Source organism: Spea bombifrons, chromosome 11, assembly GCF_027358695.1.
Source record: "Spea bombifrons isolate aSpeBom1 chromosome 11, aSpeBom1.2.pri, whole genome shotgun sequence".
Taxonomy (NCBI): domain Eukaryota; kingdom Metazoa; phylum Chordata; class Amphibia; order Anura; family Pelobatidae; genus Spea; species Spea bombifrons.
This window is the reverse complement of record NC_071097.1, coordinates 22287133-22303312: the sequence shown is the minus strand read 5'-3', so window position 1 is coordinate 22303312 and position 16180 is coordinate 22287133. Positions and strand designations below refer to the sequence as shown.

At 36.8% G+C, this 16180-nt stretch overlaps 1 protein-coding gene across 23 annotated transcripts in view; it reads right to left on the bottom strand.

Annotated features, from left to right (window-relative positions):
* ANK3 (ankyrin 3) overlaps nt 1-16180 on the bottom strand; it is a 223452-nt gene that overhangs the window by 37613 nt on the left and 169659 nt on the right. For 14 of the 23 annotated variants that reach the window (XM_053450103.1, XM_053450106.1, XM_053450100.1 and 11 more), the window contains 5 exons: nt 12841-12964; nt 8384-8486; nt 3459-3565; nt 2299-2331; nt 757-981 (listed from right to left, as the gene is read on the bottom strand). In XM_053450103.1, coding sequence (XP_053306078.1) covers nt 757-981; nt 2299-2331; nt 3459-3565; nt 8384-8486; nt 12841-12964 — 592 coding nt within the window. The remainder of the gene's footprint in view (nt 1-756; nt 982-2298; nt 2332-3458; nt 3566-8383; nt 8487-12840; nt 12965-16180) is intronic. The other 9 variants (XM_053450104.1, XM_053450109.1, XM_053450115.1 and 6 more) reach the window with 3 other exon arrangements.

The window sequence follows — 16180 nt, the reverse complement described above, 5'->3', positions numbered from 1 at the left end:
AAGATTTAAGGCAAATGTAAAAGCATCGGCATTATTAAAAATAAACCAGCCAACCACATAAAAAATGTGATGCTATCTCCAATAAAATTTGCATTACAGCATCATGTATGAAAAACAGTAATCCTAAATCTAAAATCAGGAAATTTGACAGTTTAAATCATTTTTGTACAGTAATCATTCTTGTGAATCCCATTTCTATTCATCCATATTTGTACTCTGTTAGGACGCGTTCATTTTAAAAGTGGAGAAAAAGAGAAGATTTATTAAAAGATGAACATCGTAGCAGCTCACAGACTGATGATTAGAGGTAATTATGCATCAATAAAACAAAAGCGATTCCTTATATTTTTTTTTCTACCAATCCAAAGGCCAGTTTTAGGTATAAAAACATCTTGAATTTGAGAAAAGACTTTCCAGGGTCCAAAGCATCTTCCAATGATCTTTTAATCCATTATACTACTATTTCGCGGAGTGCTCATTTGGACCCTTGTCAGGAGGCTCAATTTGCACTAGTATTATGATGGCAGCAATGCAGGGGTCTGTACCGGTTGATTGCTTTGAGAGTTTGAGACAAGTTATATTCGGCCACTTTGATTCTAGGTAAAACACGTGAGAAGGGCAGTACAATCGGAAAACATCTGCAACAAGCATCGGGAGGTTTGGCTTAGTTTGATTATTAGTTGCAGGAATACAAACTTTTTTTACAAAGTTTCATTTATTAAAACATACAAAAGTGTTATTACTTATAGAACATACCCCAAAAACTGTGCACCAGCTGGGCCCATTTCGACCAACCTACTGGCTAGTCCCTCTCCTTCAACCATTGGTGGAGGTGTCGCCAATTTGTGCCTCTTGACCAGACGACAGGTTATACGGGTAGGTGCTGTACATTTACGCGGTGGGATAATGATGCGCATCCCGTTATGTCGACTTCCTCTCATTGATCCTCCACGTGCATCTACCATAAAGCTAACCAGGAAACTGCAGGGAACAAACAGAGAAGAATGTTTCATACATAGACGATGGGTTTGATACAAGCTGGAAGAACATACCATGCCACAATACTCTAGAAGTGCATGAAAATCAGTGATAACATCTAGAGTTTCCAATGCTACTCATGCTTAGTGTCTATAATTAGTACTAATCAATTAATATTTGTAGGATCACTGCAATATTAAATCAACCGATGCTCTATACTAACAAATAGAAGTAAGGATTTCTAAAGCATGCAACGAAATAGAACCTGATCATAACGAACCTTATGGTAAGTATGGTAAGAACAAAAGAACTTAAACACTTCAAGGGGGACTGATTACATAATTTATTCTTGTATCATCACTCAGAATAACTAACCACCAACAGAGACATTCATAACCCCATGTGGTGCCAATTTACTGTTCACAGCTGGAAGCATTTTAATTGAAACATACCTGGGAACTTCCCAGGGTAGGTTTACCAGAGCACTCCCTGTTCCAGTAGTATATTAGCTTTGCCAAGGGGCTAGCTGTGCCTTAACTGGGTGGGTAGTGAGTGGGTAAGTGGAGTGGGACCCAGAGACCTAGGGAAACAGAGCTTCACCCGAGACTCAGAGTGGATATTTTGGGCCATGGGAAACGTCATTTTATAAAATATTAATAGCTATGCCAAATTTCAGACTCAAAGATTTTTCTTACTACATAACTTTGATAAATGTTAACTTTTTGCTCACAATAAGCCAGTTTCATGTTTCCTATACTATTAAATAAAACAGGTGCCTTTTACCAATTGGTGTAATTATGAGGAAAACCATTTTTTGGGCTTTCTCAAATCTTTAAGACCTATCACAGCTTTATACAATTGCATTTTTAGTTTCAGGTGGATGAGAAACATTTGACTCTGTACTATTGTCTACAGCACTTGTTTGGTTAAAAGGAACCAGGGAAGCTGCAAATCCTTCCACACTGGCAGGGAATCTGATCCAGCAGGACATGGTTCACGACTGCTCACAAGTAACAGGATACATGACAAGAGATGTTCAGTCTAAAACATGTAATGCTAAATGCCCTTAACCCTATGAATGCCAGAAGTGGCTACTCACAAAGCAAACGACAAATACTATTTAGAGAAATAAATGATATCATAAGTATCAATGAGACAATGTTTTCATATTTTGTAAAGCATACTAAATATGTATTGCTCTCAATTATTCATAGAGAGGGTAGTTCAACTGTGTTGTAGCCAGTGTAAAATTAGAAATAAAAATAATAAAATGTTAGTATAGTTAAGAAGAAATAAAATCACACAGGTCAGCAATGTCACCTTAAATCATACAGCGGAAGTGAAGAGAAATAGCTGCAAAATAGTATAGAAAGCAAAAACTAAATCATAAAAAGTAAATAAATACAAGGTAGCAAACTGTGACTTAAAAATACCAAAAGATTATAGACGCAGAGCTCATCCACTGCTAATTTATGGTACAAAATGTGCACTGACATAATATACTACATTGTTGTCCAACTGGTAGCTCTCAAGCCCCTGGAAACCTCCCAGACATGGCAACCTGGAGCTTCCCCGCTCTTCTGGCAATGTGGTTCCCATCAAAGGCAACGCAAGCTCCAGTTAGACATTGATATGTTAAAAGTGAACGTAACTTGGATGGGGGTGGCTATGGCCAAACCATGCTTCCCTGTCTTACCCCGAATCCCTGGGAAGCAGCTCTACACCTGTAGACTAGGGGTCAAACCCCTCAATTTCCCATGTATATTTCTAAGGCTTTTGTATGCTCAACAGTTAAAAAACCAACAGGTGGTACTGCATTGTTTCATTCAACCTCCAAACCTGTACTTCCAATGCCCTAGGTCAGCATTACAAAGGCTGGACTTAATGGATGTTGATGTCATTTTACATACCATATAAAGGAGTATAAAGGGAAGTCGCTACAGGGTACAAATGTCCAAAAAGCAACCAACAAAAATGTCTTTGACTGGTACCAAAGAATAGTCGTGGTTTTTATTTTTCACTTTTTAGTATATTTTCCAAAAACAGAAATGTCTACATTCTACAAAGTATAAACAGAGCTGGTTTTAATGAGTTAACTCCAACTGCCGGTAACAAGTTTATAGACTCTGTACTCAATATGAATGATTTTTAATGTTAAATATATATAAAAAAAATGTAAGTTTGTAATTTAAGCAAAAAAAACAAAACAAAGACTACATAAAAAGAGAATTCTAAAAAGCAAGAGCTTAGACTGCTGATTTACATGACATATGTACAAAGGGAGAATGTTAATATTAAGCAAAGCACAGTACAACGTATGTTATAGCAGAAGCTGTTGTATTTCAGAAAAAAGTTGAGAATATCTCAGAATTTACTCACAACAAACCCAGAATGTGCATATTTAAATTGCATTGGCATTATTGACCTTTCGTATTTAAATGTTCAAATATAATAACAGCCAATAGAAAGGCATTACTCACCCAGAATGCACTGGACTTGAGACCAGATTCACATTGTCCAAAGTGTCTGCAGCCCAGCTATAGTGTCTTAGAGAATCTGAATCAAATTCTCTTGTGAATGACTGGTGCTAAAACGATAAAGTTTTACAGCAATTAGAGAGCGACAAAAAAGTACAATCATGAACGACAAAAAAAGTACACAATATTTAGAAGGTGGGTGAATTTTCTTCTGGATTTTATTTATAGTAAGGTGATGATAACTTTTGATACATTTATTGAAATGACTTATTCATACTTGCCACGTGTAAATAAAACATATACAAACATGTACAAAAGAATGTAAGTTTGGTCTATAATGTACAAGCAAACACATGCCAGTATATTCATTTTATTATCATACTACAGTATATGTATATATAGTATACCATATCACGTACGAAGACATCTGTTATTGGACAGTCCTTGCGTCCCCTATCCCAACCTTACTCACGCCACATAAGCCAGTCCATGAAATTCTCATCCCTAAACTCAGGTACAGGTATTAGAACAATCAGAGGTGCCACGGACTACTATTTAGAGATAAGTGCTTGTAATATAGCGTGCATAAATTTTGTATACAAATGATTAGTTTAAAGGTCAGATCCCTTTAAACTGGCCAAAGGTATTAGCCTCTAGAAAACCTAAAGTCCATAAAAAGCATTATCAGTGCTTTATTGGTAAAGCTGATTAGCTCTTATAGGAATAATCGGCACAAATCAATATTCCACCTCGAGGGAGAGGTTGCATCAGTGCGGTAACCGTTTCTCCTTCAGCAAAAGCATTAATGTTAATAAATCTGGTCCTGTATAACTGCATTGAAAGCGGTGAAAAGTACACGACATACAAATCTGTGAATCTGTTGAGGCCTCTCATCCTGAGCTATGCTCTCTGGTTTCTGTCAATGTCAGCACAGCTGGCTGTCTTGGGTCAGATATTTAAATTCCAGCCTTTGACCCCGTGGGCGCTGGAGGGTATGTAACTATTTGGTGCTAGCAGTGCTGTGTGCTTATACAATATTTAATACACAAAAAATAGAGAAGACCTGAATTCTCCTTTCTAGTTTGCATTGAATTCTAATTCAAGTATAGTCATTGGTTGGGGGCCATTTTCCTGCAAGTCTGTGGAGCACGAATTGTGTTTTACACATACCCCCCAACAGTCCTGATTTTCCTTGGACTGCCCAGCTGGGCAGCTGCCTTTCATCTACCTTGGCCAGACCAGAAAGCTACAAACTCACAGGAGGTCTGTGCTGCACATACTCCCATTGTAGCTCCCATATGGCCACCTTGCTACTGGGTAGTCATACCCGGCTATGGGTACAGCCACGCTCCCCAAAACAGTTTTTATGGAATATTAATGGTTAAATATGAAATTGTTTATTGGTGCTTGGTGGTTAGGACAGCGGGATACAATGATTTCAATATTTGAGCAGTAATATTTTCAAAGAGAATCAAAATCCTTAATTTTAATAATCAAGGAAACCATTAAAAACATGTGCATTTAATACACAATTGGAAAAATATAATTTTGTTATTTGGAGATGTTCCTTAATGTGCAATAAGGAATACTGTCATATGAGCTAATTAAGATCATACTGATCAACTTAACTTACTGCATGTATACATAAAAAAATGCGACTTAAATGTTACTCTGAAATTCCAGCGTCACTGGATGATAAATGGGTATTTATTCATTTCTAAACTTGTCCATTTCATTCTTTTTTTTTCTCTAAAAACAAAATCCGTCTCTCTCTCTCATATAAATACAGGTCAAACAGATGACAGTTTAGAATATGCAAAGATTATATACCATTCCCACGGGCTCTGCAAAACACAAGCAACTGGATACGTTTTCAAGATTAACCAGAAGGGGCGCAACACAAGAATTAAACAGTTTTTGCAATGTGGCTTTTAAAATGAATGAAAAGAAAATTGGACCTGTAAACTTTTTTAAAACTTTTTTTTTTTACTGTATAACTTTAATTTTGAAACAAGGAATTTCTGAATTAATGCCTTGCTTAAAAATGCACAATAGTGTAATTAATTTCATAAGCATTTTAAAATTACAGTACGATTGGGAAATATATATATATTTTTTTAAAAAATGGTTAGGAAACATATGTGTTACATATAACAGAGATTTTTCATATTGTGGAACATGCGTTATGTGCTCCAGAGAATTTCTGCAGTGTAATATCCGAGAATTGAAAGAATCTATCGCCTTCCACCGTTCATCGCTGTTTTTCGTTATGTGGTTGAGAATCCCCCTGACATTATGCGCTATTAATATCAGCTTTTTTTTTTTAAATGAAATCAGTTGATATTTCCAAGCTTGGAAAAGTTGAAACTTTTTTACGCAAGCCCTATCTGTCACCACTGATCCAACTAGAGATCCATGCCTCCAGAGAAACTATTCTTATTTTATATAGCGCCATAATATTCCACATCGCTGTACACGATACTGAAAAGCCATAATAAGAGGTTTCTAAGTGACTAGTAAAAGATGAAACAGGTAACTAATATCAGGTTGGATCATATCGACATACGGGTACATATTTGTTTGCCTTTCAGCAGCTCTCCTGTAGAGCTACTTCAGTGAGCTTCACCAGTCCATATCTAAGGGAAAAACAGACTGATTGATTTTCCATTGAACATATTCCTTTGTTAGGAACGTCTAAATGGAACCCTTATTGTCCTCTTCACATTGATTCACACAATAAACTTAATCCGGTTTGAGTGGATCGTAATTACAAGTAACTCCAGGTGCACTGCTAGAAGTAAGCGTGCCAACAGCCTTCTCAACATTCACTAATAAATGTATTATTTATCTGTTTGGCTTTGTTTGTATTATTGATGTCAAAGATTATCCCAAGTTAAAGCAGATGGTCTTCGAAAACGTGATAGTGTAATGCAAATATACATTGTGCTGAATTTGATTTTTTTTTTTCTAACAAAATAATCCCTAGAACCTCTCCCTGAAATACAGTTTGTATTGCTGTCTCTCCATCTATCTCTGCCTTCTTACTGTAAGAAGCATATCAGTACTTCGGTCTCAAAAGACAGAAAGCTTGCTAATATTATAGGTTAAGTGATGTGTATACATTTTCTCACTGCAACAAAAGTGGTCATATCCTGAATATAAGAACTAAATAAGAATTTAGTTTTTTTACAGCAGCAAAACATGGCTACATAGCTTCAAGGGTTCTTATCGGCTGTCAAATCCTGTAATGGCATCTTTTGGCAGGTACTAGGGCAATGTAGGAAATAACTACCCCATGTAGCCCATGCCTTTATGTGCAGAAGCGTTACTATATAAAAGTTTCATATTTCCCAAAGTAGGCTCTGAACACCCAAGGATTCTGGTCATGCACCAAGGACCACCACCGCACCCTTTAGGAACATAATTGAAGCACGGTAATCACAAAATGTTTACCTATCCTTTTGCATATAGGAAAGTCAAATAATGCCTAAGAGTACTCACACAAAACAAGTTAAGGCTGTACAAGTACTGTCAGCTTTTCCTTTGTGGTGATTTATGGTGGCAGTGCGGCTCTCTTTAAATAATGAATTCTATATGGGTGTTTGGCAGTAATGGGTTAAATTGGACCTTAATAAATAAGTAAATAAAATCTTAGACAGGCTATAGAAAGGTGCCAATGACCAACCCTTTGTAGCTGTGCACTTGGATTTATAGTCATCACTACCAATTTATCATAAGGTGACACTGGGACCGGGTCAACAACCTAAGGAGTGAGAATTCCCGGTTACTCAGTTGATTTCTTGCACTGCCTGCTTGTAATATATTAGAAAAAAAAAAAGACACTAATACCCCCGGGTATCTCTGGTAAAACACTTCATACAGAGATACTGTTGGCCACTAGTTTCATGATGTTTCGAAATGGAGAGTCATTAAATAGTGCTCACAATTGAAGCTAAATACGAGAAAAGTCACAGGCTGACCGCCCTGCCATACATACTTTATGATTCTTTTACTGTCCTTGGCTAGAAGCCTAGAAAGAACAGCTGAAGCTTGTTTATGAAGCACGCAATGTGTAGCAGCAATTACTGCTTCGTATAAGGTCAGCTACACACCAGTATACAGTATATCTGTACGTGCATTGATAGACAAAACATCTATATGTAATGTTTCCATAGGCTCTGGATATAAAAATGAAATTATTCAAGATTTTTGTTTCTTCATACAGTTTTGCTGTATATCTTGGAAAGCTAAAGCCCTATTGATTTGCCCCAGTAGAATACAAGGGAATCCATCAGATTGCACACTAAAAAGAGGAGCAATTATTATTATTAATAAAACATTTTTTGTATAAAATACATTTTAAAACAGCATGGAGGGTTGCAAACAAGCCTTATAGCAACAAAACAAACATTAAAACTAGTCACGTAGGACACATCTGTTTAGTTTACATTACATTTTGTGTAAGAATGTTAAGTATTTTTTTTTTTTGCACAATTTGTCCAAGTGGCTTGTCATGGCTACTGAGTGGATCACATTATTTTTTTTACCAAAAATGGTACTGTAGGACACGCACACCATTTAAAATTGATGTTTCAGGTCTATGTTTCAATATCTGCAACATATAAATATCAATTGCTTTTTTTTTTTTTTTAGCACAAAATACTTGGGAAAAAAACTTTTTTAAATCACACAATACTTTTTTACAGTACAGTTTTTAACAAAGAATAAGACACCTTGAACATCATCAACTTTGATGGTTCCAGCAACATTACCTTGATATAGAATACCCACCATTTTTAAGTAAAAGACTGTCATGTGCAATGTTCCTTAAAATAAAGTGGTGCAATATAACATAACACGTGGCAATAAAGAGAACACTGATACTAGTACATACACTTATTTTACATGTAGGGAACTTATGGACATACCTGATCCTTTGAAGGTGCAAGGAGCTCTTCAATCATCATACTGTCCCGAGCAAAGGAACTTCTATTCAGTGTGTAGGACCTATCCGAACTGAAGGAGCGGAGGCTGTTGTAGTTACAATTTACCACAGAACACGCAGATGACAATGAGATGAATGAAGGAAAAAAAAGAACACAAAAAAAACAATGAATGCAACTTCCAGGGCAATGTGATGTGAGAACGAAGGGAACTTGACAACGATTAAAGTGAAATGATGTGCTTGAAGATAATAAAGGATGCAATCTGTATCGGATGAATTACATTTTATATCTCAATAGAGCAATTTATGAAAAAAAAGAGTCGATAGCAGCTTAGGTCTGCTGACTATGCAATAAATGATCTAGATGTGATTTTGAAAAAAAAATTAGATGAAAATCAGGTGTGATAAAACATGTCCACCCTGGAAGGTACATGGCTGGCAGTATTCATGCCAAATATCCACCAAATCCAAAGCCAGGTCACACCAAACACCCTTAGAAGACAGCAAGGCATGCGCTACTATGGTAACGAGAGGTGGTAATATCATACAACAATATCTTCTACCCTTGGCCTACCCAATATCGTCTACATTTGGTCTATTTCAGTTTTATTTCTTCATCCCCCCCATGTCTTCTTTCTCCGTCCGCTTCACCATGCAAACGTGCAGAGCCTCCAGACACACTATTGGAGGAAGGGGAGAGGGGCTGTCCCTGTAGACCTGCCCTTTCGTGGAAGTAGTCCCATAAGCCAGAATAATGCAGACATTTTCACAGAGAAAGAGAAGTGAAGAAACACTTCATTATTTTGGCCTCTTGGAGTACATCCGCAAAAGAGCGGTGTCACGGATAGCCCAGAGGCTCCGCCATTTTGTAGAAGTGCGCTGGGAGGCCTGGTTCACACAGAAGCAGATGAAAGAAGAACACAGAAGAAAAAGAAGAGACAAGAGATGAAGCAAGCTGCGGTAAAGGAGACAGGGGCACAGAAGTGGTCCCTGGAGAAGGTAGAGAGAGGTTGAGAGAGAGTTTGAAAGAGTGTGAATGAGAGAGTGAGCAAGAGTGGAAAAAACAATGAAATGTAAATGAAAATGAAGCTTTCTGCTTCATTTTCGTTTGTTTTGTTGGGGTCCCTCCTCATTTTTGGACATTCGTACAAATTGACAAAATTGTCAAATTTTATTCAATTCATACAAATTTGAATGCACAAGTCCATTGAGCACCAATGTTCTAGTCAGTTTAGAATACCCTTAACCAAATGAAATGATTGGAAATTGTCTAAAAGGGATGCCCCAAACCATTTTCAAGTTGAAGACAATATGTTTTCTTTGTCCAATACAAATAATACATGAGTGTGGTGGGGGGGGGGCAAGGCTAGACCTTCGTGATGCTCCAAGTCACAGAAATGCTGAATAGCAGTGAATGTGTAACCATATAAATTCCGTAAATTTACGGAGATCCACAGCGCTGGAGCTTTAACCTAAAACACCCTGAAAGTCTAAGTGCCCCTATGTATATGCTTAATATGTCTACAACAAGATTATAGGTCATTTCATTTGCAGAATCTAAGTATTTCACACAATGAACATATTCTTTCTCTGAAATAACAGAAGCTTTGTTGAAACTTAAATGCTGTCACATTTCTGAAGATAATCCAAAGCTCTATGTTATAATAATCAACAATCAACCTCATTTTTCATAAACAGTTGACATTAGGAAACCCATTCTCACTTCACAAACCACTAGGCTTTTTAAAGAGCAGCATTTCAGGTGCAACTTCTATATAAACAAATAATTCTGCCTGGCTTTTATAAAAACACTGCAGAACTTTAAACCTGGTATGATATTTTACTTTTTGTAATCAATAGAAGGCCTTGCTATTTATGATCACGTTTGGTAGGCAAGTGATTATTAATGGGGTAAAAATAGCTGCTTTTGTATTAATTCCCTATGCACCAAATAATTAAGAGCAAACAAGAAATGCTGTTCCTCATGTACACTAATCTCTAAAGCCACTTTGGAAATGTATTAATCACAGCACAGCACGATAATGACTAACGTGTATGACCATGAGCAGGGGTTAAAATGAAAAAGCACGGGATTAAATGGGTTCATGCCTTCTTACCTTATTTTGGGACTAGATTAAAGGAATTTATTATGATCAGAGGAAAAAACAAAACAAAAAGTAAAACAAAAAGTCAGATGCAGAAATGTAACGGTATATGATTTAGCATTTGAAATGTGCATTTCCCTCTTCATGTTATACACAGATATAGTGGCACATTTTAGGCAATAAGAATTTTTATGTAAAATGTAAAGTACTTAACAAATTCAATAGATATTTTCTGTATATAACATGTACAATTTCTGGATAAATAAGCGAATGAATGAAAATACAATACACACATATAGCAAGATGTATGAGATCAAATTACCAGCGGTAAAAATGTAAAATTTCTTTTCAGAAAATGGGGAGTTTTGACTGAAGCTGATGAAATGTCAAGATTGGAGCACACAGAAAAACCTTCTTAACTCTTTGATTGCCACAAGATTTGCAATACACTTCTGGGACATCCAAAGGGGTTAAAGGTTTATCAAGCAGAAAATAAAAAAAGATTTATCGATTGTCATTTGAAAGTAAAAGACATTTTAAAAAAATGATTCTGGGATATATTGAATGCATCACTTTATAGTTTTCACTTCAGTCAATACTTGATTGCTCTACAGGTCCTAGCACACGATGTCTTAGAAACAAAGCCTACATAGACAAAGAATATCTAATCAGAGACGTTTAAAGTTTACCAGCAAGAAAAGCCTCGGCATGAGAACAAGATAGCCTAAGACTTTTAACAATTTTAGCAACCATGAATTGTCCAACAAAATGCTTACATTATACTTTTGATAGTTGACTTAGTTCCTTAGTCTAGGAACATGCAACTTCTGCATTTGTTTGACAAAAAACATTGTGCATGATCCATATGTCTTCAATACCTATTTCTATAACCTACCGAGAATGAGAATAAGCAGGTAGATCCACGCAACAGCACAAATCAAACATATATAGGCCAACTAGAAAGACACTAACATTCCAATGGCGGAGTTAAGACTACTTTGGCTTTCACTAAGAAAAGTTTAATTAGTAGATCAAAAATGATTTCCCTGTCAGCAAACAAAAGCATCAGTAATCCAAAAAACTGGCGGTAATCACACTGGCTTGTTTGTTTTCAGCTCTGAATGACTTCACAGAGTAGAAGGCTCCATATCACTTTCTTCAGAGGAGAGTTCAAGCAGTGCTATCTCTGCCAAGGTGATGTCAGAATCACATTCCACAAGCAAAATGTCATATCCTGGTAAATTATGGGTTTGTTGGAGAAGCCTTGAAAGCATTAAGGCATATTATGTTTAAGATACTGTCACCCTGTTTGATGAATGATTTCCAACTTCAATGGACCAATAGATTAAGTGAATATCTTTTATTTATATGTGTGTATAGCGAAGGGCAGACTCATACCGTACATACCATGTTATGAGTCTGGGGCACACACATTTTATCCAGGGGATCAGATTTAAGGGGTTAGGGCCATTCTAGTAATACCAGAGTATTTTAAACCTATTATATATTCTGCCATTTGTTATATCTGTACCTATGAACCTAGTCGTGAAATATATAGCAGCGTACACATCAATGTAAAACCATCTCATTAATACTAGTTTCAAAAAGGACAAAACCACCACAACTACATCAGAGAGGATCCTTTTCATTAAAAACAACCATCGTTTATATAAAGAATAATTCCAAGGCAAATAGCTATAGTGAACCTGCATACTTTACAGTGTAAAATAAATAAAACTGCTGTCAATCTATACTGTGGGAGGATTCCTACAGACAGACTCTAGCTTATGTTATAGGTTTGTCCTCATATATGTTAACAATAAATTTAGATTTTGACGTTCATCATAAGAGGACCACTACCAGATGCTTTAGCACCCAAAGTCACAGTTAACAGTACTCGCAGCATTGTATTTGGTATGGTAGGGGGCTTTGTATGTACAAGGCCACTGCTGCTGGTGTGCCATCAAATAGGAACTCCAAACAGGACAAACATACCACGTACACTGAACATCACATGTGCACCATAGACACCAAGATTTATTATGAAGGTACACCAATTGCACATTTTGGTGCTATTTTTCCTCTTCTCAATGTGTATCTCTGCCCTAAAACACTAGAACTGTCATTCCTCCACAAAACATACAACATATAATATATATGTTATAATATATGTTATAATATAAGTTCAGCGTAAAGGTATTTAAATCAACAAAACAATTTGTTTTGCTTGTTTATTCCTTTTCACATGATATGATGAGAGCTTTAAAATGTTACAGAAATGTTCTTAGAATGTTGTGATTTGGAGACCCGTCATATATTATTTATAACAGCGTACCTGGCAGATCTTGCTCCAATACTGAAACCCATATATCCTTCTTGGGGCAAGGAATCATCTCCTAGTTCTTTCAGGTCCTGCGGTCCGAGATATTTATCTGTATCTCCAGTCATTGCATCTTCACCTGAGAGGACAAACTCAATGGTTAGCTATTAAATAAAAGCTCATGTGACATTTATTCAGCAGATGAATTCCGCAAGCTAACATCTGATCAATGACATGAAAAGGACTGCAGGCTATTTTCCATACAAAGGAGTCAATTAAACACCAGCACTAGAAAGAAGACAGAACTAGAACTGAAGCCACCGTGATGGAAAACGAAAACAAAAAACATCTACGTGTTAGAATTTCATGTTTGTATCATTATAATATATTTTATTCTGTAAACTGCACTGCATTGTAGAGTCAATACCACTGAAGTAATTAAGAAAACACAAGCAGTCTAGATCACTAAAGCCATGAATCCATTTCAATTCAATGATGGCTAGATCAGAGCCAAAGTCTTAGAACAAAAAGTACCATATTACCTGATTTTGGACTATAAAAGGGGATTATTCATTAAAGAGGGGGTTTCCTGCTAGAAGGGCTAACCTGTTCTTGAATAATACATTGGTAATTAGGGGAGTTGATGCTCAATACATCTGCCCACATTACTATGCATTAAAGAAGGCTAACTAAGCTCTAATAGAGAAGCAAACTGGTTGGCCATTCATATCGCATAGTGATGATGGGGAGGTGGTACACTAATTCTCCTGCAGACCCCCACATTAGCACAGACATCCTACAGCACAAACATGGCATGTGTTGTAAAGTGTCCTGAGCACATGGACCCATGAAGAGGGAAAGACAGCAATATCCTTTAACTGTATCCCTTGCAACCCAATACCATGAAAACAACTGAGGTGTTCATCTACCACGACCTGATGAAAACCAGACATGACCTAAAATACGCTATAGCAATGATCATCTTAGGGACTCATTGATCTTTGTCACAGGACTCCGGAATTCAGCACATGAACTCAACAGGTTAACCGAGTCATGGGAATGTCCAGTGCTATGTTTATGCATCTTATGTTATACCAGACATACTCCCCAAAATCAATTTTAGTTTCCTGGATTAAAATGGGAAGTCTTTGTACACTTTTCAGGTCTTCAAGTGTATGTTTAGAACAAAACCGATAGTTTCAGAGGTAAAGCGATACCTTCTGCAACCCTATGCTGCATGGAAATGTCAGGATCACTACCCCAAAAAATCCCATTTGTTTTTTTTTGTTTTTTAAATGTTTTTTTTTTGTATAATTATTGTCATTATTTTTTTCCCAAAGGTGCAATAGCATCTTAGAAAAAGCATGGAAAGATCTTTAAAGGTTTAGGGATGTGCAGCACACGTATTCATTATTGGGATGTGATCTTTACTGCGGAACTCTGTGTGAGCGGCAAAGCAAAACAAAAAAAGTTCACAGTGTTTAGTTAACTATTTTTTAAAAGAAAAACGATGTGTATATGTGCGGGTGCCAGGACAGGTACTTAAAACTGTAACTGTATCTTCCTGTGAACATGCAAAAAGTATCACCAGACTGGTCACAACCTATTTGGAAACATTGTACCCATTCAGTCATTTTAGAATCTAGAACCTAGCTTCGAGCATTAAAACGTGTCAATCCCCACTGCTTTGAGGGCACTGCCAAAATAGGAGTAAAACGATAGAATTACCAAGAGGTGAAAGAATGAAAACTGCTCTCCCTAGGCTATTTAATGAGGCTATTCATGACACTGAATGTGGGTCAATGCAGAACAACAGAAGTTGAGACTTTTACTAATTTGAGAAAAGGGCAACGCTGCTCAACTTGGGGGCATTAACATTTCAGCCACTATTTCACCAACATATATGCTCTAAAAATAAATAATACGCGGTGGGATAACACAGGAAAATTATGTATAAGAGATATTGTCAGACGTATTATGTCTTCCTAGGGCCCCAACTGTAAAGTGTTGTGGATCTCTCCAGATGTACAAAGGTTTCACACCTGGCTACTACCTGGGAGACAACCTCATATTCAGTCAACCATGCCTAGCACTCCATATAATCTTGAGGATATGCGTGTAAGGTTTCATGAAGTTAAAGGAAGTCACTGGTAAACTGGATAAAAAGGGAGAAAAGCAAAAGTTTTACACAACTTGATAACTTGTGAAGATTTTATGGCTTTACACAGAAAATGGTTCTGCAAGGCCACCGAGTAAATCGTTATCTTTCCCTCCATGCCCTTTGAAGAGTCCATCTTTTTGTATGTCGCCTACTTGCACCGGAGTACTCATTGCTGTAAATAAGTAATAGGAATATTCAATTCACCATTCACAAAAATGTATTGACGCATTCATCCCTGATGAATATGAGCATTGATCATAACTTGTCTATGTAAGACTGCCTACAAAAAAAAGGTTTTTGATGGCTGGGGTTGTAGAACTTGGCTTTGATGGATAAAGTTGCCTAGATTCTTTCTCACAAAACCCTTTAGCCTAAAATGCAGAGGAAGGCATGAAGGCAAGGAGTGGCTGCTGTAATTCATAAGCCTTTGCTCAGTCGGCTGAAGAGCGCAGTAAGGAAAGCTATAAACGTAGCTCCCTTGGAACAAGCCGTGTGATTTATACCACGTGTAACTCTTGAGTAAGACTTTTTCCAAAACAGCTTATCTGGTTGTTTCAGATAAAACAGCGCTTGTCAAATTGTTTGTGTTTGTACTTCAATAAAGCAGCGAACGTTTCAAGCAATGCCACCACCCTTAACATATTGTATATTAAATGTCAATGTTTAACACATGTATTGATCATCAGATCTTGGAAATAAAATATATAGGGCAATTTAAAAGGAAATTTAGTCACACAATTTAGTCACTTTAACTCCAAACCCATTTTGTGTTTATTCTATTCAGGAATGGCAGTTCTATACCGTGTCTGCCGTCATGCTGAGCTCATGTGACACTATTTAACACGAGACTCCTGCAAATACACCTTCACATTACACGTCTTTGAAACAGGATATCTAGAAGAAGCCTGGAATCACGCCGCTTCAGTAAGACCAAAGTATACCCAGCATTGTAGCAACTAAAATAGGAGTGCCGCATTTCTGTAGGCCATAACACATTTAAAAGGGCAAGTATGTTTTTACAATGGATATCACGTTAAAGATAAACTTTCCTCATAGCATCTTTCATAGCATTTAAACGCCTGAACGTGATCCAAATCATTGCGAAATGACTTTTTCCCTGTTCAATATAACTAAGATCTTGTAAAGGGACTTTCAAGACAAAGGTTGCTCGGTATGATTTCTCCTAATCACAGA